This window comes from Camelina sativa, chromosome 5 (genome assembly GCF_030686135.1).
Source record: "Camelina sativa cultivar CO46 ecotype springtype chromosome 5, ASM3068613v1".
NCBI lineage: Eukaryota > Viridiplantae > Streptophyta > Magnoliopsida > Brassicales > Brassicaceae > Camelina > Camelina sativa.
The window spans coordinates 30547830-30570663 of record NC_141884.1 but is presented as its reverse complement, the minus strand read 5'-3'; the positions used below and the strand labels follow the sequence as shown (position 1 = coordinate 30570663).

The window sequence follows — 22834 nt, the reverse complement described above, 5'->3', positions numbered from 1 at the left end:
TAAGTTTACATACAAATTTGGATGGTTCAAGACATCATGTTCACCATCAGGCCGTGTAAACTCGACAAGTATAACAATGAGTTAGTTCAAAGTTGAAAAACGCCACCAACTCAGATACAGTTAGTTTTTGCATATACTCTCGAAAGTCTGTCTAGTCTAGCTAGTAGTGTCAGTCTATAGGGTTAGTCTTTTTGTCATATGTTTAGACTTATTTCTATTCATGTGGGGGATTGTTGGAACTGCAATTTTCTGGAAAATTGCAGGTTTTGAGACAGTGACTTTCCAGCGACTTTCCGGCCAAATGGCTGATCGGAATTGTCGGGTCAATAGTGCAATGGAAAGCTGTTACCGAGTACTACAAGATGGTATACTCATACGTCCAAAAAGGAGTTGATTTGAATGAGAAATAAGAGTGTGAAGTGAGCTACTTGGGATGGTTTGGGAAATATCCCACATTGGATATATGACTGATTTTTCACTCATATATATATATATATATATAGTTTCACACTCTTCTAGTTTCAAAAGTGTGTAGAAGGAAGAGGAAAGGTTCCCACACGCGAGCCAAACCGGGCACGGACGCGGGACGGGCCAGGTACGAACGTGGGCCGGGCCGGGCTGGTCGTGGACGCGGGCTGTGGTCTCTTGGCCTCTTGGGTTTTTGGTTTTTTTGTCTCTTGAGACTGCTGTAGGCTCATTAAATTTTTTGAGAATACTTGAGACCTCCCTCCATCCACTATATATAGAGGCATAACCTCTCATTATTTTACACACACAAAAACACAAACACTCCTTCCTCCGAAGATCTCTCTCTCCCTCTCCCTTGCTTAGTCCAAGTAAGTTCTTAGTTTAGTAGTCTCGAGAGTATAACGTAGATCTGTTCGCTTGAGTTCTATTACTGGTGTGCTACTGTAATAGTTCGTGATCGGTTGTATCCTGGGATTCATAAATCGTGATTGTCCAAAAGCACTTACGGCCGATTTATTGAATTAAGGAAAGAGATATCATATCTTGTCTCCGTGATTTATTTACTGCTTTATATTATGCTGTTGTAATTCGTTCTTGATTTCGTTATTTAAATTTAATTCGCATATTTTTCTCAATTCGGTTTTTGTGCACATAACAGACTTTGCTTGCGTCAACGGTTGTTCTGCTCTTGGGCTGAACTTCTCTCTTGGATAAGACTCTCTTCTCTAGCAGCTCAAGCTCTCCTCCGGAAATTTGCAGCTCATGCTCTAGTCTACAACATATGGCGCCCGCGTAACAATATCCTTCACAACTCCCAACGGCTATCTCCACAACTAGTCTTCAAATCGATTGACCGTGAAATCCGCAACATCATTACTGCTCGAAGACTTCGTAAGAGTTGGAATATGCTTTTTTGGATCCGCTAACACACCCTTATCTTTGTTCTCTTTATTGTAGTCTTGTTTTATTTTTTTGCTTTGGCTGCTCTAATCTAGGTTCTATTTTGTAAAACCTATCTTTTCATTTATAATGATATTTACATATTTAGCCAAAAAAAAAAAAAAAAGAGTTAGATTAGTTTAAGTTAGAGGTTCCTAACTTAGCAAAAACAACAAGCTAGGATTAGTTTAATAGAAGTCAAATTTAGGGTTCTTGAGAGGCAAGGGAGTCTTCCGTCTTTAGGGTTCTCCGATGTTATTTATGTAACGAGATCCTCGATTTCCGATATGTTTGATTTTCCTTCTTCCTCAAAGTAATATTCCCTTCTTCCTCAATGAGTGAAGGTTTTTTTGTCCACCCCTCTGTAATGTTTTAACTTATTTGCCATGTTGGTAGTATTTCCTATTATTCTAATATCTTATTTCAAGTTTAATTTATATAACCATGACTAACTCATATTTTTCAAAGCAAGCATAGTACGAAACTCCGAATATAAGATCGAGACTTGTCTAATACACTAGTAAAAACAGAGCCTATAGCCATGGAATATTCCGTGAATAAGGTCATATTTTCGTGGCTATATGATCCAACAGACACGGCATGACACGGAAAAATATCGTGTCTATACGATCGTGGACTAAAATATTTCGTGGCTGTTCGTGACGTTATAGCCACGATTTTGGCACGCGTTTTTCGTGACAATATTTGCCACGGAATAGCCAGGCAGATTTTCGTGGTTTATTAGCCACGATTTTGGCACGCTTATTTCGTGAGAGTAATTGCCACGAAATGGTCAGGCATATTTTCGTGGTCAGTTAGCCACGATTATGGTCATGTCTATTCAATGACTAAAGTGGACACGAGCCACTTGTGTCTAAACAGTGCCATTTCCTAACCACGAACCATCGTGACATGGCCATTGTGACAAAATTACTATGTCACAAATATTTATGTGACTAATCGTGGATTGCAGATTCAATAAAATATTGAAACATTTACCCTAAAATTTCTAAATCTGAAACGTGAAATAGAAATTATAAAAACTGAAAACGTGAAATATAAAATCTAAAATACAATATCATATATTTCCAAAGTTTTACAAAAAGATCCAAGAGATTCCAAAAAACTTACAAAAGCCGATTAAGTCTTACAAAAGTTGCAAATATTTTGCAAAGCTAAAAGATAAACAATCAAGCAAAGTCAGCTTGTTGAGCTTGAGTCAAAGGTGGAGTCAAGGTCGAGGCAGTATTAGGCATTGTGGCATTCAGGGCAGTGGGATTACTAGGTGTTACAGCAGGAACAGAAGGTTGAGTATGATTAACCTGTTGGACAGTAGCAGAATTCACCCCAAGAGCCTGTAGAATCACATTTAGTGAAGCTCGTGAAATCACATTTATGGCCTTTTCGTTCAAAAGTTTTAACAAAAAAAAACATTTTGGACCTTAGGCTTTTGTCCCACTTGCCACCCTTAGAAACGGGCCTGCTTATATTGTCACCAATTTATCACATTTTTACTTTGTGACTTTGTTGTCACGAATTTAACGTGAATTTGCGTGGCTATATTAGTGACAGTCACTGCCGTGACTATGTCGTGACTCTTTTAGCCACGATTATACCACGTCATAGTCACGTTTTTAATCTTTTTTCATTTTCGTGACTTTATGTGACTGTTTCGATTTTGAAAAATGCCACGGAGTGACCGTGACGGTGAAGTGGCTATACGATACATTTTTACTAGTGGTATTTGATTTTTTAAAGACTTTTAGAACAAGTATATATATGGTTATTAATTGAGCAATATTAGTGAATGACTATGGCACAACGAATTAATTTTGTCTCTCATCGCCTCATCAATCTTTTATGTAAGATGAGCCAAGGCGATACAACCATGGTTACCTTCGAGAGTTCCTCTACCTCCAACGTTGTATATGGTATCTTGATGTGGTAAGGTGAGAAAGGGTGTCCGACCAATCTGGAGTTAGATCTTAACTCAGATATCACTGCTTAAGACTGACCAGACAGCGTCAGGCCATCTCTATAGGGAGAACATGATGAGTGTTCTTAACCCAATAAAATGATAAATATATTGAACAGTGCTCTTAGAACACTTTTTTGGTTCTTGAAGTAGAACTGATTTTGGCTCAATTCTAAGCTGACGTAGCAAGCTATGAATGGATATAATTTTTTGCAAACAATTTTTCACAAATTAAAAAAGGATTTGATTGAGAATATATGAAATAAATTTGGACATTAAACTATGTATTAATTAAATAAAATGTTTGTGTGCTTTAATTAAGTAATGTTTGTTTGTTTTTTTTTTATCTTTAATGTTTTTTTTGTTTCATAAAATTTTGGTATTGTATTTTGAATTTTAGTAAAAATTTTATAAGTTTGCAATTTAAATGTTATTTTTAAAGTTTTTATAAATGTAATATGTTTAAGATTATTATATTATTAAATCTTATGATCTTAAACATATTCTCCCAATAACAAACTTCTTAACAAAATATTTAAACTAATGATCTTACATTATTTTCATAATATTTTTACTCTTATAACACCCAAAAGTGTTCCCCAATAAAAATGCCCTAAATATAGTGTAGGGGTTACTTTTAAGTTGATCAATGTTCTAAATGTGAACAAGATTCTGTTCTCCGACATTTTAATTACCCATAGACTTTGTGTACTGTACAGACAGAATTAGTATCTTAAATTTATCTTAAATTTGAGTTTATTTATATTTACGAGAACAGTTTAGGGTTTAATGAAACATGACCTGTGAATATAAATGCAAACTGTGCGATTTAATTAAAAGCCAATCAATCACGGGGAAGCTGCTGGCTGTGGTCAGGTCAACACTCTAAACACTCAAAACATATTGACTAATTTATCACCAAAGACAACTTTATGATGTCCCATGTGTGAATAGTAATGAACAATTAGTAATTAAATTTACAGATCTTGCAGATTAAATATGCTAAACAAATAGAGAGAGTTGGAACAAACATTTGATCTAAAACATCTCTTACAATAATAACAGTGTCTCTTTTGCACTGTGAATAAAATAAAAACATATCCAAAGACATTGTCTAGTCTCTCTGCACTTGAAGATGAATAATTGTTTCTTTTTTTCCTTTTTACTCTCTATTTTAAAACCAAAAGAAGCACTTAGATCTTATCAGATCATAACAGAGCACTAAACTTGATCCGATTTTTTTTCTTAACATATCACTCATTACAAAGACTTAAAAAAAGCTTTAACAGCTTCACTATCACCACCATCACCATCAACACCATCATCATCACCATATTAAATATTTCTCCCAATTGCCAGCTTAACCAAAAAAAAATGACTCTTTCCAAAATATGCTAAATTCGTAACACACATAAGCAAACAAGAGAATGAAAAAAGAAAGAAAGACAGATAGAGAATTGATTGAAGAGAGAAGAAAAAAAAAGCACAAAATCTTGCTTGAAGTGAACAAGATTCTCAAAAAAAAAAAACCCTAAAAAAATGAGAAAAAAAGACAATTAATTAATGAGGATGATGATGTTGCTGAGATAGTAGGTAATGAAATTTAATGAAGGCTCAAAATAAATTATAGACAAAAATAAAAAAGAACCAAACCAAGAACAGATATTCTTCTCTTTCACACTTGCAGATGAATCAAGATTCAGATTCACACCATTCTCTACCCTGAATTCACAATAAAACAGAAACCAAAACATCAAAACACAAGGAAAGTAAGGAAGAAGAAACCAAAGAACAACATTACAGAAGAAGAAGAAAATTAGAAACTTACAATGAAAGAAGAGAGATCTCAGATATGGCAGCCAAAGCAATTGCAAGTTTTGGGAGTGAAAGAGCAGTAACCAAAAGGTCTATTAGGGATGTTGCAGTTAATAGCATAGCAACAAGGTGAAGGCAAGCAAAGACCTTTAGCACCACCACAACAAGTACAAACTGAACATATCTGAAAACTCCCAAGCTTCCTTCTTGTTTCATTCATCACCATAAACTTCTCCTCCATCAATGGCATCATCTTCATCTCTCCTTCTCCTTCTTTGATTGACACCTCATTTGCCTAACAAATTCCAAACAGTAAAAAATTCCAAATCAGAACACAAAATAAAAAAAGCTAAAGAAAGGTCAAAACTTTGAGTTCAGCTTTAGGTTAAAGGTTTGATTTTTTGACAAATTAAGAAACAGCCAGATGAAAAAGAAGAGAGCTTTAAGAGGGATCTAAAGCAGAGAGGTCGAAATTGGTAAAAAAGGACTCACCTGGTGACTGGAACTGATGAAGATTGAGAAGAGAAGAAGCAACAAAACAACAACAGAGATCTTCGATTCTTCTAAAGCTCTCATTTTTATTTTTATATTTCTTTCTTTTTTTTTTTTTTTTTTTTTGTTGGGGTTTATGTGGTTAGGGATTTTGGGTAAAGTAGCAAATGCTACTTCTTCTTCTTCCTCTAGTTCCTCTACTTCCCTAACTCCTCTCGAGCTACTTTTTTCAATTATTTTGGTTATAACATTTATTGATGTTTTTGTTTTTATTGAGGGGAATAAGGTGGGGTCTTTTATTTTTTTTACTAGTACTGTATTCTTTTTATTTCTCCCACTTCATTACCCACACCAATATCGAATCAAAATGATACAAAACCATACCAATTGTAATAAAACAGCTTCTTCTTCTTCTTTTTTTTCCAAGGATCTGATTCTTTTTGGTGACAAAACAAAACCATCCCCCAAAGATATTTTCTTAGCTTTTAGAATAGTGAAGTTAAAAAAGAAAAAGATACCAGACATCAAAAATTTATAACCCATAGACAAACAATAGGTCAGTGACAAGAATTTAAGACTGTGTCTCGTACATGTAGTAGTATATAGTCTTTGAGTTCATACTGATACTAGATAAAAAACACTCGAGTCCAGAGTTAATGGGCTCAAATAAGAAAGCCCACTAAAAATCGTAACGACGTCGTTTTCTATTGTATATCAAAAACAAGCAGATCTCCTTTGGAGAGCCACCACAGCAGAGAAAACTTTTTAGGTTTTTTTTACTTTCAATACAACAAGACAGAGCAATGGCGGCGAGAGGTGCTTTACTTAGATATCTGAGAGTCAACGTGAATCCAACAATTCGAAACCCTAGAGAATGTGCACTCCCTTTCACCGTTCTTCTCCGCCGTTTCTCGGAGGAAGTAAGAGGCTCTTTCCTTGACAAATCTGAGGTCACAGATCGCGTTCTCTCCGTCGTCAAAAACTTCCAAAAAGTCGATCCTTCTAAGGTACGATCTGACCCATTTCTCTACTTTTCATTTTTTGCTTTTTTAATTTGGTTGATGAGTGAGTAAGACCTTAGAAATGAAGCTTTATCTGGGTTTTTGATTAGATGAATTTAAAAAAGCTTTGATTTTTAGTTTGTGTTCATCCGCTCAGCAACTGTTCATATAACCTGAGTGTAGAGAGAACTTAGGATTCTGCAATTTACTTTTACTTGCGAGAGAACAAAGGATAAATTTTTATCGTATTGAGAGTTTTGGGTTACTTTCTTTTAGCCCTTTTGGGTGATTATTTGTTGCATTGTGTATGTACTTTTGAGTATCTACATTGCAACAATTTGGAAACTTTTTTGCTCATACTTACTTGTTTGGGTGGTTTCCTGTTTTCTCTATTCGGTGGTTGTAGCTAATGATAAACTCCATTTGACTGTTCTGTTACTACTTACTAGTGATAGCTCATCTCATCTATTCTCAGTTATCTTTTGATTAGGTTGAGATTTTCAAAATTCCTTCAGCATCACAATCTTGTACAAGAGTGATTATAAATTTGTTTGTATGTGTAAGTATCTTGAAGCTTTTCACAAGTTTTGCTGAGTAAGCTTTTTGTGCATTCTTTTACTCTAGGCTTTGTGTTTGGGTGTTTATGTAGTTAGTGCTTCTTAGCTCTCTTGATCAACAACTAAACAACAACTTAGAGACTCTGTCTGAACGAATCAGTTGTCATCTACATCTCAAGTCTCCAGTTTTAGTGCTCTCTAGTCTACTGTGACATGTAATTAGGCTTCAACCATGTACTAATAATCCATTTCCTACTGTTGTTGCAGGTTTCACCAAAATCCCATTTCCAAAACGATCTCGGGTTGGACAGTTTGGACACTGTGGAAGTTGTGATGGCATTGGAGGAGGAATTTGGGTTTGAGATCCCTGATACTGACGCAGACAAGATCCATTCCATCAATCTAGCCGTTGACTTTATTGCATCTCATCCTCAGGCTAAGTGAAAAGAGAATACAATTTCTTCTGCGTGTTCATGTCATGCCGCAGCTGTGTCCACAGATTTGGTTAAGCCTAATAAGAAGTAAAGAAGCAAACAACATTTTCTTTTTGTCATGAGAATGGATAAGCTTTTGTTTTTTTTTTGGCTCTACTACTCTTGGTTTCATAAGTATTAGATGTGTTTCCGCATGAATTACGAGGTCGTTCAAGGAACTTTGATGTTCTGGATATTTCTTATTAGATATATGCATCAAACATTTGCTGCACTTTTTAAACGAGATTTCTAAGTATTGCGGGCTCGTGTCTCATAAAAAATTCCATTTTCTAATTTAGCATTCACTTAGATGGAACGTATTTACAATTGACTCATGTTTATTATAACCTACTAAGATAAGAACAAAGCTATGAAACTTCAACCAAATGACCAAACCCTCAAAAAACCATTCTCCCCTTCAACAATCTGCAGAGACAGGCCTATAAATTCATCCCTAACTAAGGGCTGCTATCTAACCAACTCACAACAGCTACAATCGCTGGCATTCAATCCTAGGCTAGTTATAGTAGACCTATAGCTTAAGCTTGAGCAGCTAAACTTCTTCAAACATCATAATTAATATCTTTTGCTTTTATTATAAGAAACCTCTTAAATAGTTATAGTAAACATTTTGCTTCAAATAGAATTATATCTTACAGAATTATGTAAAAATTTCATGGAAACGACAAAAAAAAAGGTTTAGACTAAAATCATGTTCTTAGGCCAATCGTTTCAGATGCAGGTCGAACAAAGGAAATTTGCATTGACGAACCATTAGACCACTTTATAACACTTCCGACATGTGCGAAGATGAGGGACACACCGAGAATGCTACATGTTAATACCCGCAATTAGCCAATTGAAATCTACAAGACCACGTTCGTGAAACACACACTTCCTTTCTCAACTAGTGGATTCACAAGACCTTTTGCTTTAGTTGGCAAGAAGATACTACACGTAATGCAATATACATCCAGAAACAAATCACTCCTTAGCAACACGAACAACTTGTTTACCAATGTTTTTCCCAGAAAATAGCCCAACAAGTGCAGCAGGAGCGAGCTCGATTACTTAGGACATATCTTCCATGTATACAATCTTCCCTTCCTTGTTATATCCCTTGACGTGTTGAAGAAACTGTGGGAAAATGTGGAGGTAATCGCTCTGCAAGAACCCTTCTAATCTTATGCGTTTAGGGATCGCGTTGTATAAGTTGTTGATTCCTTGTGATGAGCTTGAGAGGCTTTGCAAAGATACCATTCCACAAAGCGCGATTCTTCCACGGACCTTCATGTTTAGGAGAGCTGCATCAAGCATGGATCCACCCACGTTGTCGAAGTAGATATTGATCCCCTCCGGGAAGTACCTATTAGTAAGATAATGAAACATTTTCAGCTTAACAGTTATGGACAAATTCACGTTATAAGATTACCTCTTTAAAGCAGCATCAAGGTCAGCCTCTTCCTTGTAGTTAAAAGCTTCATCAAACCCAAGCTTGTGTTTAAGAAGATCAACCTGAAATAATGTCCACAAAAAGTTACTTCACAAAACAAGCCAAGTAACAAGAGTTCCTAAACATTATTAGTTTAGAGACTAAGTAATAAAATAACCTTTTGTTTACTACCGGCACTCCCAACAACATAGCAGCCGTGTAACTTAGCAACCTGACCTACAAGTTGTCCAACTGCACCTGATGCTGAAGAGACAAAAACACTATCCCCTTTCTTAGGACAGCGCAAATCTCGTAAAACCCTGCATATGCTGTAAATCCAGCCATCCCTGTCAAAAGTGAGAAGAATCAGAGAATGGTAATTGTGAGCTCAAACTGATTAGATCAAACAGAGGACGGGATCATACATACCGAGAAGTCCAAGATGATAAGAAAGTGGAATATCTTCATCCAACTGAATCTTTCTCAACTGCAGGCTATCTGAATTACGAAGCAAACTGTATTCTTCCCAACCAATAATCCAAGATATTAGGCTTGTTCCTTTGGCTGCCGCAGGTACCTGCGGCTGCGGCAGACGCAGGTATGGTTGTTCGTTTGCTTGCCGCAGGTACCTGCGTCATGACGCTGCGACAAACGCTACGACCTGCGTCTAATATTTTTAAACGTTGTTTCAATTCAGCAGTTAAAAACATAAACACAGCCGCTGCCGCAGCCGCCAGCGTCAACCAAACAAACAAACCCATTATGTCGCCCGGCTTATAGTTAACATCATCAGAATCTATCACTCTTGCTAAACCAAACCCTTCGATACGCTGCATCAATATCACAAAACTATCAATACGCTTAATACATACAGAGTATATATAACAAAGGAAAACTCAAGCCAAGAATCATGTAAAAGAGTCATCAAAGAATATGAATAAAAATCACCAATAAAACAACTTAGCAAGATATTTTTCAAGAATTGGCAGCATTTCTATGCACATTCACAACTTCCATCAAAACGTCGAACACTTGGTGTGCAAAAATCTCTCTATCGCACCAGTGCACTATTTACACCACCAATCACAGAACCATCTTCAATATTTGATTTTCCAAAGAACAAAACAATACCCAAAAACACCAATCACAGAAGCAACTGACACAAATGTAAAGTATGATAATGTTATATACTTGACCAGGAACAAAAGTAGGAACCGTGGAAATCACGCATTCGACCTCTCATGTAAGGAACGCAAGACAAGTAGAGATTTTTAACGAGGAAACAAGAAGACCCTTTTGGTGCTTTAAGCTCAATATTCTCCCCAAGCTTCACTTCCATGTCTTCTTCTGTAGGAATACCATCTACATACTTCTTCAACATACTTTCTTTTTTTCTTTTTTTTAAGATACTTTCTTGTTCTGCACCATTTCAAACAAGAATGGCAGGATATATTTCTTTTTTTTTTTCTTTTTCAAACCATTAGGTCACAACTGGCCGGCCCATTAGCCAATCGTAGGAACCGGAATTCGATCCCGGGTGTAATGGTACCTTATACAAATGAACTTACCTCATGCCATTGCACTAAGTTCACTTCACAGATTTTTTTTGTTTTTTAGGGAAGAGTTTGGTAAAATGAGTGTTTCTCGTTGTGCATATTATAGTTGAAAGTCATTTAATATACAATTTACCAATAATAATGAATATGGATATAAGTATGTCATATCATTCAATCTACATTTTAGTCTTTGGAATGTTTAAATTCTATATTTTTCTTTCATCTGTATAAATTAATTTTTCCTTTCCATTTCATCATATTTTGCTTATATTTTTCAAATTCCCTTAATTTAATTTAGTTTTATGATTCTGCTGAAAATACATATATATTTTTTTTCTTTTTTTTTTTCTGTATTGTGACATAGTGACATGGTTTTGAATTTCTAGTGTAAAGATTTTTGTTTTCACCCTTTTTCATCATATTTTGCTTCTTTATTTTCACGTATAATTTAATTTTATGATTTTTTTTGTATTGTGACATGGTACGAATTCCTAAAAACGGACACAGTTTTTTTTTGGTAGAAGCATATTTTAGTTGTAGGCATAGTTTTTCATGCTTACTTCCTTCATTATTAATCTTTTCATGATTGTTTTTGTCATTCTAGTCATTTTCTTAGATAGTACACGAAAAAAGCCAAAAAAAAAAGCATCACATTTCAATTCTTTGGTAGAGAAACCAAAAAAACACATGAATGGTAGTGAGTGACAACTGATAAAGAAACGTCAACACAACTTATGGCCAATATATCTCCACTTTCTGTCGCATACAGTTTATTTTCAAACTAATCTAAAAAAGCTACCGGCACATCTATAAGTGGGATATGACTGTGACAGTAGAGCAAAAGATCAACAACGTTCACAAGTCACAACAAAAGAGTTAACAGTGCGAATGTTCTCAAATCCTATCTCTGGGAAATGAAAATGGAGATATCAGTAGCGTCGGTAACAATTTCAGTAGCGTCGGTAACAATTTCAGTAGCTATAGCTGTTGTGTCTTGGTGGCTATGGAGAACTTTGAACTGGGTTTGGTTTAAACCTAAGATGCTTGAGAGTTACCTGAGAAGACAGGGTCTTGCCGGAACTCCTTACACGCCTCTTGTCGGCGACATGAAGAAGAGTTTAAGCATGATGATGGAGGCTAGATCCAAACCCATCAAACTAACGGATGATATCACACCACGTGTTTTGCCTTATCTCTTGCAAATGCTTAAGACTCACGGTAGGGTTTTTTTTCACTCTGTTTAGAACAAAACTATTCAAGAGTATGTGATCTTGAAAAGGTCTCAATTGTTGTTACCTCTATGTGGTTGGAACAGGAAAGATTTTCTTTACATGGCTTGGACCTATACCATTCATCACTATAATGGATCCTGAGCTAATCAAGGAAATGCTCAACAGAGTTTACGATTTCCCGAAGCTTCATACGTTCCCTTTGCTCAGATTGATAGAAACTGGACTTGCTAACTATGATGGTGATAAATGGGCGAAACACCGAAGAATCATCAATCCGGCTTTCAACCTTGAGAAAATTAAGGTTTAGGCTTTATTATCCCTAGTTCCGAAACATGTTAGCTTTTCTTTATGTGCGTATGAATGCATGTGTTCACTCGGATTTGTGCCTTCTGATTTTATATATAGAATATGGTACCTGCGTTTCACCGGAGGTTGTTGACGAATGGTATAAGTTAGTTTCCAATAAAGGGTTTCCATGTGAGGTGAATGTTTGGCCTTGGCTTGTGAATATGACTTCAGATGTGATCTCTCGTACTGCTTTTGGTAGCAGCTACAAAGAAGGACATAGGATATTTGAGCTCCAGACAGAACTAGCTGAGCTCGTTATACAAGCTTTTCGGAAAGGTTTTATCCTTGGACATAGGTAAAGAAAGGTTTTAAAATCTTAACTTCTTTTAGAATAATCTCTTTAGAGCTTGACTCATGGTTTATAGTGTTGCAATCTATTAGGTATTATGAACCATATATATTCTCTGTTTTTTTTTTTTTTTTTTTTTTTTTTTTTTTTTTTTTTTTGTGTTTGCATAGTTATCTCCCAACAAACCTTAATAGAAGGATGAAAGCAGCATCTAGAGAGATCCAAGTTATACTGAGAGGGATCGTTAACAAAAGGATAAGGGGGAGAGAAGAAGGGGAAGCACCAAACGACGATCTGTTGGGTATACTTCTTGAGTCTGATATGGGTCAAGCGAAAGGAAATGAATTGAGCATTGAGGAAGTGATAGAAGAGTGCAAGATGTTCTATTTCGCCGGGCAAGAGACTACTTCAGTACTTTTGGTTTGGACAATGGTTTTGTTAAGCCAACACCAAGACTGGCAGGATCGTGCAAGAGAAGAAGTGAAGCAATTTTTCGGCGATAAAGAACCAGATACAGAAGGCCTTGTCCAGCTCAAAGTTGTATGTAAAATCAAATTAAAAACGTATCAATACTTTTGTTGTGTGTTCTTATTTTTTGCTGAATGATTTGTTCCCTTGTGATACGATTCATCAATCTTATTATCGAAAGAAGCCACGTCAGCAGGAGTTATCGAAAGAGAAGAGTGACGTGGCAAGTATGGATGAGTTGACTAAAGAAGGAAGCAAAGACTTGGATTGACTCAGAAACTTTTCTGTTACGATCGTCTTCAACCTTTTTAATAGAGTCGTTAGAGTTCATTTGTTTGGCATGTTGAATCTGTATGAGAATTCCTTTAGCGATGTGCTTAGGATCCCAAGTGATGTGCTTGGATAGTGATCTATGTTGATCGCTGTTTACAGATCTCAGCTACTCTTTCAATTCTTAGTTCCGATATCGAGTTCACTCTCTCTGTAACTCTTTATCTTTCATTCAATTCAGTAAAGGAGTATTCAGTATTCGTTTGGTGTTCGGATAGATCTAGAATCTATCATTGGTGCGGCGTAACTGGATTGTTAGTTTGCGATGGCGGAAACGAGTGGATCGGAGCCGATAGAGTCGGCGAGCTTCCAGGATAATCCAACGGAGAACCTTATGCAATTCCTACGCGGTGGATACCACCGTGCAATCGAAGGTGGAGCATGATGATAAGATCCAATCGTTAGACGAGACGATGCAATCCGTACTCAATACCTTAGCGCGAGTTGAAATCCAGCTGGGGAAAAGACCGGAACAATCAGAATCGTTGAGTCCACCACCACAGGTACGGTATAATTCTGATCCTTATCCGTGTGTCAATGTTGATCGGAATCTACCACTGGAGAATAGATCTAGCTTATTGCGGAAGATTGATATGCCTGTTTTTGATGGATCCGAAGTCTATGAGTGGTTATCCAAGGTAGAGAGGTTCTTTCGCGTCGGTCGTTACTCTGACTTTGATAAAATTGATATGGTTGCGTTAAGTCTTGAGGGAGATGTATTAAAGTGGTTTAACTGGGAGATGAATCGCAGAGAGTTTTGTTCATGGAATGAGTTCAAACAGAGACTCTTTTTACGGTTTGCTGAATCCATTGAGGCGGATCCTGGTAATCGTTTGTTTGCGATCAAACAAACTGGGACAGTAGCAGCTTATGTAACAGAATTTGAAGACTTATCTGCTCAGGTTCCTGGTTTAGATGACTCTCATTTGGAAAAGATATTCTACAATGGTTTGAAACAGGAGATGAAAGAAGTAATCAAGATGAAGGAGCCCAAAGGGATTGATTATCAGAAAGCTGCAGTTTTAAGAATGGAATCAAGTTCCTTTTGCCAGTTAATTAGTGAGAAGAATAACAAGACTAGCATCACTTCCAGACCTTTTGTAACCCGAACTCCACAACAATATACAACTCATAAACCTCTGATAGTTCAAGCTGCAGCTGGTCAAGGAGCTCAAACCACAGTTAATACACGACCAGTTCTTCCCCCTAGACAACGTCACACAGCAGAAGAATTAGACGCTATGAGAAGCAAGGGGATTTGCTTTAAGTGTAAAGGTAATTACACTCGTGGTCATGTATGTCCACTTAAGGCTTTACAAATTTTAACGGTGGTCGAAGGTTTGGAACTGGAAGTAATGGATGAGGAGTGGCATCCTGAAGATATAGGGGAGATTATTCAAGCTCCAGAAGTGAGATGTTTATCTCTTAACTCTTATCTCGGATTGCATTCTCCAAGGACAACAAAATTGTGGGGACAGATAGGGAAGAGTAAGGTAGTAGTATTGATTGATTCTGGGGCTTCACATAATTTCATTACCCCTACAATGGCAGCCCGTACTAAACTCAAGGTTTACACAGTTTCGGGTTTGGATATATTGTTAGGGAATGGTGTATCTGTCCAAGGTTCTGGGATTTGTAAACAAGTACAGTTCCAACTGGGTGGTGTAGCATTTGACAGTGATTTCATTGCTTTAGACTTGGGTGGTGTGGATGTTATTCTCGGAGTTCAATGGTTGGAAACACTGGGAAGAACAGAAGTTGATTGGAAGTTGCAGGAGTGGCAGTTTACTTATAAGGGACAATTGGTAACATTACATGGTGATCCTTCTTTACATGGACAACCGTTATCGTTGAAGACTTTGGACTCTCCTCCTCGCAAAGCGCTAACTGATAAACATTTGATGGAGTTATCAAAAGGGAAGAAGTTATCCACGGAAGTTGTTGTATCACCCCTTATCAATTCTTTGCTAGAGAAGTTCGAGAAAGTGTTTGCTATACCTACTTGTTTACCACCAATACGAGGTAAGGAACACTCAATCACACTTAAACCTGGGGTACAGTCTATCTCTGTAAGACCTTACCGTTACCCACACTCTACAAAGGAAGTAATGGAGAAGATGGTGGATGAAATGTTGACTTCAGGAATCATTCGTGTTAGTAACAGCCCCTTTTCAAGTCCGGTATTGCTGGTGCGCAAAAAGGATTCCTCCTGGAGGTTCTGTGTGGATTACAGAACCTTGAATAGGGCTACTGTTCCTGACAAGTTTCCGATTCCAGTAATAGATCAGCTGTTGGATGAGTTGCATGGTTCAGTGATTTTCTCAAAAATCGATCTAAGATCAGGCTATCACCAAATACGTATGCGAGAAGAAGACATTCAGAAGACATCTTTTCGAACACTTGAGGGACATTATGAATTTTTAGTGATGCCTTTTGGTCTCACAAATGCCCCAGCTACCTTTCAGGCATTGATGAACTCAGTGTTTAAACCTTATCTCAGGCGTTTTGTTGTGGTCTTCTTTGATGACATACTGATTTATAGTCCGTCGTTATCTGATCATGTGAAGCATTTGTCTTTGGTCCTACAGCTGTTGCTGGATAATCAATTGTTTGCTAACCAAAAGAAGTGTTTATTTGGAGTAGACAAGGTTGAATATCTCAGACACATTATATCTTCGCAGGGGGTGGCTACAGATGCGGTCAAGACAGAAGCTATGCTTGGCTGGCCAACACCACAGAACACTAAGCAGCTTCGCGGATTCCTGGGACTTACTGGCTATTACAGGAAGTTCGTACAAGGGTATGGTATGATTGCTAAACCGTTAACTGACTTACTCAAGAAAGACAAATTTGCTTGGTCTGACACTGCGCAGGGTGCATTTGATAAACTTAAGACTTCAATGTCTTCAGTACCAGTGTTGGGATTACCAGATTTTGACAAAACCTTTGTGCTAGAGACAGATGCGTCAGGGACTGGGGTTGGTGCAGTGTTGGTTCAAGACAAAAGGCCTCTGGCTTACTTTAGTCATGCTCTTACCCCTAGAGAACAGATCAAACCTGCATATGAGCGAGAATTAATGGCTATTGTTTTAGCAGTTTTGAAGTGGAAACACTATCTGTTGGGCAGGAGATTTGAAGTACATACTGATCAAAGAAGTTTGAAGTTTTTATTGGATCAGAAGGAAGTGAATATGGAGTATCAGAGGTGGTTGACTAAGTTGTTGGGTTATGATATGGATATTGTGTATAAACCTGGGGTGGAAAACAAAGCAGCTGATGGACTTTCACGCATTGCTCATCCGATATCCACGTCCTTGTTATCATTGGTGGTTCCGTCAGCAATCCAACTTCATGATTTATACAAGGAGATTGATAATGATGAGAGTATAAAACGCATGATAATACAGTTAACATCATCTCCGGATAGTCTGGGCAATTACCATTTGGTGGAAGGTAGATTATGGTATAAAAAACGACTGGTCTTACCCAAGCAGTCACGATTTTTACCATTGCTTTTACGTGAGTTTCATGACAGTCAAGTGGGAGGTCATGCAGGCATATTAAAGACGTTGAAGCGCGTTCAAGCTCAGTTCCATTGGCAAGGTATGTATACAGATGTGCAGAAGTATGTAACAGAATGTGCTGTGTGCCAGACTCACAAGTATTCAACGTTAGCTCCAGCGGGTCTGTTACAACCTTTACCTATACCAAAAGCTGTTTGGGAGGATGTATCACTGGATTTCATTGAAGGCTTACCGACATCTTGTGGTATCAACGTAATTTTGGTGGTTGTGGATCGTTTGAGCAAAGCTGCGCATTTCATTGGTCTCAAACATCCATTTAAGGCAATGGACGTGGCCTTGAAGTTCACTTCTGAGGTGGTCAAGTTACATGGTTTTCCAAAATCTATGGTTTCTGATCGTGACAGAGTGTTCTTGGGGTTGGTTTGGAAGGATTTGTTTCGATTGGCTGGGACTAAGCTGAAGTATAGCACCGCGTATCATCCTCAAACAGACGGTCAGACGGAGGTCCTGAACCGTTGCTTGGAGACTTATTTACGGTGTTTCGCATCTGGTCAGCCTCGAACTTGGGGCAAGTATTTGGCGTGGGCAGAGTATTCTTATAATACTGCCTACCACTCGGCTATTAAAACTACTCCTTTCAATGTGGTTTACGGAAGGGATCCTCCACAAGTGGTGCCTTTTGAGTTGGGATCAACTGCTGATTGGGAGCTAGAAGTGCAGTTACGCGAGAGAGATGTGGTATTGACTAAGATTCGCGCAAATCTTCAACGAGCTCAAGATATTATGAAACGTCAAGCTGATAAACACCGAAGAGATGTGGTGTTTGCTGTGGGGGACTGGGTTTATTTGAAATTACAACCGTACAGACAACTTACAGTGGTTCGTAGACCCTGTCACAAACTATCCGCGAAGTTCTTTGGTCCTTTCTAGGTGCTTGAGCGTATTGGTCTAGTGGCGTATCGACTTCAACTTCCAACAGGGGCTAAGATTCATGATGTGTTTCATGTCTCTCAGTTAAAGGCAGTGGTCGGGAATCACATTGAAGTGCAGTCTACGGATCCACCGGAGTTTTTGGAGGATGAGTTCTTATACCCCGAATCTGTTCTGGCAGTGCGTTACAATGCAACGGGGCAGCGAGAGTTTCTGATCCATTGGCTTGATCGCACAGCAGAGGAAGATTCTTGGATGCTCTCTCGTGAGTTTGTGCAGTTGTTTCCTTCTTTTCAGCTTGAGGACAAGCTGTGTCTCCGGGAGGGAAGTATTGATACGATTCATCAATCTTATTATCGAAAGAAGCCACGTCAGCAGGAGTTATCGAAAGAGAAGAGTGACGTGGCAAGTGTGGATGAGTTGACTAAAGAAGGAAGCAAATACTTGGGTTGACTCAGAGACTTTTCTGTTACGATCGTCTTCAACCTTTTTAATAGAGTCGTTAGAGTTCATTTGTTTGGCATGTTGAATCTGTATGAGAATTCCTTTAGCGATGTGCTTAGGATCCCAAGTGATGTGCTTGGGTAGTGATATATGTTGATCGCTGTTTACAGATCTTAGCTACTCTTTCAATTCTTAGTTCCGATATCGAGTTCACTCTCTCTGTAACTCTTTATCTTTCATTCAATTCAGTAAAGGAGTATTCAGTATTCGTTTGGTGTTCGGATAGATGTAGAATCTATCACCTTGCAGATGAAAATGATATTATATGAAGTCCTAAGGCTATATCCTCCAATAGTTCAGCTGATGCGAGCTACTGACAAAGAGATGAAGCTAGGAGACTTGACACAACAGCTGGGGTTCAGATTAGTCTACCTATTATGCTAGTCCATCGGGACAGCGAACTGTGGGACAAGGATGCAGCAGAGTTCAAGCCCGAGAGGTTCAAAGACGGTCTTTCAAAGGCAACAAAGAGCCATGTTTCCTTCTTTGCCTTTGGCTGGGGACCAAGGATATGCATCGGCCAGAATTTTGCCCTATTGGAGGCAAAGATGGCAATGGCTTTGATTCTACAGAGATTCTCCTTCGAGCTCTCTCCTTCCTATGTTCACGCACCTTACGAAGCCATCACCATTCACCCACAATTTGGTGCTCCTGTTATCCTTAGCTATAATTCGTTTTCTATAATGCAACGAGTTGTTGTCAAATAAACTTAACATACACTGAGGAAACTAGTCCATGTAATAATACAAAACTCATTTTATCTATAATTAATATTCGATAACCATCTTAACCAGCTCACCCATCGTCTTTTAGACTATACTAGATTTGGATCCATGCTAGAGCACGGATTAAATTCCTTTGATCTGTATTATAATTTCAAAATAAAATATAAGACGGTTTAGCATTGTAAACTGAGAAATAATTGTTATTATTATTATTATTTTTTTGTTTGAATATGCGAGATGTATTTTGGTGAATGGAGATCTGAATAATTTATATCAATGTTTTTTAACCAGGACCGGACTGGCCGGTCGGTTCGATCCAACCACAACCCGATAGGTATTTCGGTCCGGGTAACCTCTAAAAACCTAATAAATAAACCCCGCTAAAAACCCGTGAACCTGTGGTTGAACCGACGGGTCGGACCGGGTTGTCGGTCTCAAATTAAAATATCTTATTTTCGTCACTCTTTAAACTCAAACCAAATTAAATAAATGTTGTTAGTTATAAAAGAATCAGTTAGTTATTTTATCTAATCATTTAAAAGTTTAATTTTAGTTGTTTAGTACTTAACTATATATGTTTTGTTCATATATTTATAGAAAAATAGATGTTATATTCATAAAATGTAATCAAACTAATAAACTAATTGACCCGTAATTCAATCGGTCCGAGTTGTTGATCCAATGACCCGAAAGACTTCCGGTTCACTTTCCGGTCCGGTTTTAAAGATATTGATTTATATTAAAAGCTTGGAAGGGTGTTAGGTCAGATTTTATTTTGAAATCCACAATAAAATCTCAGAAATCATGATTAAGTGTGATTAATTGCCAAGATTTTATTTGTTACCATTAATATATAAACTATCAACTTGTAACCAATTAATATATGGATTAATCTATAACCTATGTATAATCTATTTGTAACCATTTATAATCATTTATTAAAATTATAAAGTCTACCAAAATAATGTTGTGTATTTCCCTCTTATTAAGAAGGGGATTCCAAATCTCATGGGGTTTGAACCTTTGTAGTTTGTACAAGTCAACACTGAAGATATCAAGTATATCGTCCTTGTATCCATGATTAGTTATAGCAACGGAGATGAAGAAATTTCACTTGAATGTGATACTTGTTATATTTGTTAGGTAATCTATTTTATTTTGAATCCTAGCTAATATATGTACGTATCAATGTATATATATGCAAAGTACGGATGAATTTTTACATTTTAATATGGTAATACACGTTTTATTATACGTGTACATGATAATTTTGTAGCGAACGTGTTTTATTTATTTTGTATTGTATTCGAGCTTTTTATAATTAGTGTCTTTTATATCCTATCTTATATATAGAAATTGTCTTAAGGAAACTTGGTTTTGCAGAGAGATGGTGTCAATGTGTGATGAAGTGTATCAACTTATATGGTTTCACTTTCAGATAATCTATAGAACCTACCAACTCAGTACTGGAGGCAGAAGCCATAGACTAAAAGAGGCAATAATCCAAATGAAGAGTGAAGACACACTGAACTATCAGAATGTCACATATTGTGGTGATTCACAAAATCCTCTATAAGTACTTGGAATCTGCAACTCCACATAGAAGACACTTACCTCTAGGTCCTATAGATATACGTACAGGGACATCTAGAATATATCCTTATAATGGTGGATGGTGTCCACAGTTTCAAGTTAATACCTACGACAGCAAATAGCTTGGCGGATACCTTAGCTAAGGAAGCAAGAGAAAAAAAGTCCTCTTATGGTTGGGTTCTATAAATGTATGTTAAACTCCTTTGTATTCTAATTATATAATGGAATGGAATTGTTTGCCGACAAAAAGGTATTTACAGTACAATGATAATTTAAAGATATGAGCGTAATATATATATATACTACTATCAAAGATAGTTATGAACATCATATTATTACGTATCATATTGCGATGTGCATATCCATAATCAGCTTAAACGAGAGAGATGGTGAATGTTAATATATGTTAGATAATGTATACTATAATATTTAAGTAAAGTATGTATGAGTTTTAACATTTTAATATGGTAACAACTAACACTTTTTTTTTTTGTCAACCATTGAGCCACAACTAGCAGACCCATTAGTCAAGACTCAATTCCGAGTGTGATGGTATCTTCTACAAATAGACTTACCTCCTGCCACTGCACTAAGGTCACTTCACAACTAACACACTTTTTTATAATAATTTTGTAGAGTAGGTGTTTTTAGTATATATATATTTTTTTAAATAATACTTTTTGAGATATTTGTTTTCTATTAATCAATGTCTCTGAATGTTTTTTATATTAGTATTTTACCTTCATCATGATTAATCCTAGCAACATCTTTGTTCGCTACCTTGAGATTAATCCTACATTGCGACTCCTTTTCCATTAAAGATATAAAAAAATACAACGTGTTTCACTTACCTGCAAAGATAACGATATTAACAATTATGTGATAAGTCATTTATAGTCTACACTCGAAGGAGGTCACGTGCTAATGCTAAGGAAGTGGAAACAGAAGGAGCACGTGAAGAAGAAGACGTATAAATGACTGGTGTTTGTTATTCTCTTCATTCATGTTATTTGTGTGTGTTAACAGAGTCGCATGTGACATCTGTGAGTGAGACTATTGCTCTAGCTGCGTCTAGAGACTCTTACGGTTACTGATATATCATGGTTTTTGTGGGTTTTAACCATGATATAAGGAGTTTTTAGTGTCTTTTCATTTGTTTCTAGATTGTTTTTGAGTCTTTACAGGTTTTTAGCATGAAAGGAGCAAAGTGGAGCAGTTTGGATCATTTTGAAGCAATAATCTGGAGGAAATCAGCTTGGAGTCGAATATGAGAGAGGGCATCGATCGACACTAGAGAGCATCGATCGACACCCTTGTTGCCAACGAGAAAAGAGCCAAATTTGGAAGTTTTACAAATTGCCCAAAGTTTTCCATATTTGCAAGACAAGTCCCTGACGTGTTTTAGGACATATAAATAGTGTTTTTAGGTTTTCCAAACCCTTAAGTTTTATTCTAGCAAGTTTTATTTTTCTACAACCCTGAGAGATTTTTGAGAGCGATTGGGGAGAGAGAGATCTGCTTTGTAGAGAAGAATTCTTGAACTCCCTCTTCTACTTGTTAATATCTATTGCATGTTATTCAGAATTATGATTTGTTCTTCATTAAACATGTCTGAGTAATTTGTTTGTTAGGTTTAGGGTTTTTCATAGGGTTTTTATGATTTATTAGATCTGAGATTTTTAGGGTTCTTAATCTTTTATGATCTTCATCTTGGTTGTTCTTCACAATAATTCTTGATTGATCACCTAGAATTGTTATCTTAGGGAAATAAATTGATATGAGAATATAACTGTTTTCCTGATTAAACCATTGATGAGCAGAATTGTTTATTACAAAGAGATTTGAATTAATAATTCTGTGAACTTATCTAAACCTGTTCTTAAAGCTGATTTATTACTTGGAATTTTACAAAGAGATTTGGATTTTCTGGTTTTAAATTTAGATTATAATTGCAGTGAGAACTGATTATTTTACCAAAAGTTTAGAGTTCTAGATCTGATTTTTATTGCTTGAACCTTAATTAATTTATCTGATTTAATATTTCATAATTTCCTGAGAAATTCCCTAGGCTTAGCTCTTTTGATTTTCTGAATTCACAACACTTTTATTTAAATATTTGTATTGCTTTATTTTAATTCAATTTAACTTGTTTAGCGTAATTTACAAAACTTTACAATCTATTG

The 22834-nt window shown here is 36.8% G+C and overlaps 4 protein-coding genes and 1 pseudogene across 5 annotated transcripts; 3 read left to right on the top strand and 2 right to left on the bottom strand.

The window, feature by feature from the left end:
• Positions 1 to 4395: 4395 nt before the first annotated feature.
• LOC104789534 (uncharacterized) lies at positions 4396 to 5932 on the bottom strand. The gene is made up of 3 exons (XM_087450938.1): positions 5690 to 5932; positions 5211 to 5492; positions 4396 to 5104 (listed from the first exon to the last, which is right to left on the bottom strand). Exons 1-2 carry the CDS (start codon positions 5771 to 5773, stop codon positions 5229 to 5231), a joined length of 348 nt encoding a protein of 115 aa, XP_087307064.1. The 5' UTR covers positions 5774 to 5932; the 3' UTR covers positions 4396 to 5104; positions 5211 to 5228.
• A 319-nt stretch (positions 5933 to 6251) lies between these two features.
• LOC104787517 (acyl carrier protein 2, mitochondrial) lies at positions 6252 to 7961 on the top strand. The gene is made up of 2 exons (XM_010513120.2): positions 6252 to 6696; positions 7515 to 7961. Exons 1-2 carry the CDS (start codon positions 6493 to 6495, stop codon positions 7689 to 7691), a joined length of 381 nt encoding a protein of 126 aa, XP_010511422.1. The 5' UTR covers positions 6252 to 6492; the 3' UTR covers positions 7692 to 7961.
• Positions 7962 to 8334: 373 nt separating this feature from the next.
• On the bottom strand, positions 8335 to 10123 carry LOC104789533 (2-alkenal reductase (NADP(+)-dependent)-like; annotated as a pseudogene). Its single transcript, XR_015557599.1, has 5 exons — positions 9906 to 10123; positions 9582 to 9703; positions 9331 to 9499; positions 9153 to 9235; positions 8335 to 9086 (listed from the first exon to the last, which is right to left on the bottom strand). The product of XR_015557599.1 is annotated as a 2-alkenal reductase (NADP(+)-dependent)-like (transcript).
• Positions 10124 to 11504: 1381 nt separating this feature from the next.
• Positions 11505 to 12583, top strand: LOC104789531 (cytochrome P450 72A11-like). The gene is made up of 3 exons (XM_087450936.1): positions 11505 to 11926; positions 12024 to 12241; positions 12346 to 12583. The coding sequence occupies exons 1-3, from the start codon at positions 11623 to 11625 to the stop codon at positions 12394 to 12396; spliced, it is 573 nt and encodes a 190-aa protein (XP_087307062.1). The 5' UTR covers positions 11505 to 11622; the 3' UTR covers positions 12397 to 12583.
• Positions 12584 to 12701: 118 nt separating this feature from the next.
• On the top strand, positions 12702 to 13571 carry LOC147944503 (cytochrome P450 72A11-like). Its single transcript, XM_087450937.1, has 2 exons — positions 12702 to 13117; positions 13227 to 13571. Exons 1-2 carry the CDS (start codon positions 12776 to 12778, stop codon positions 13314 to 13316), a joined length of 432 nt encoding a protein of 143 aa, XP_087307063.1. The 5' UTR covers positions 12702 to 12775; the 3' UTR covers positions 13317 to 13571.
• Positions 13572 to 22834: the final 9263 nt, after the last annotated feature.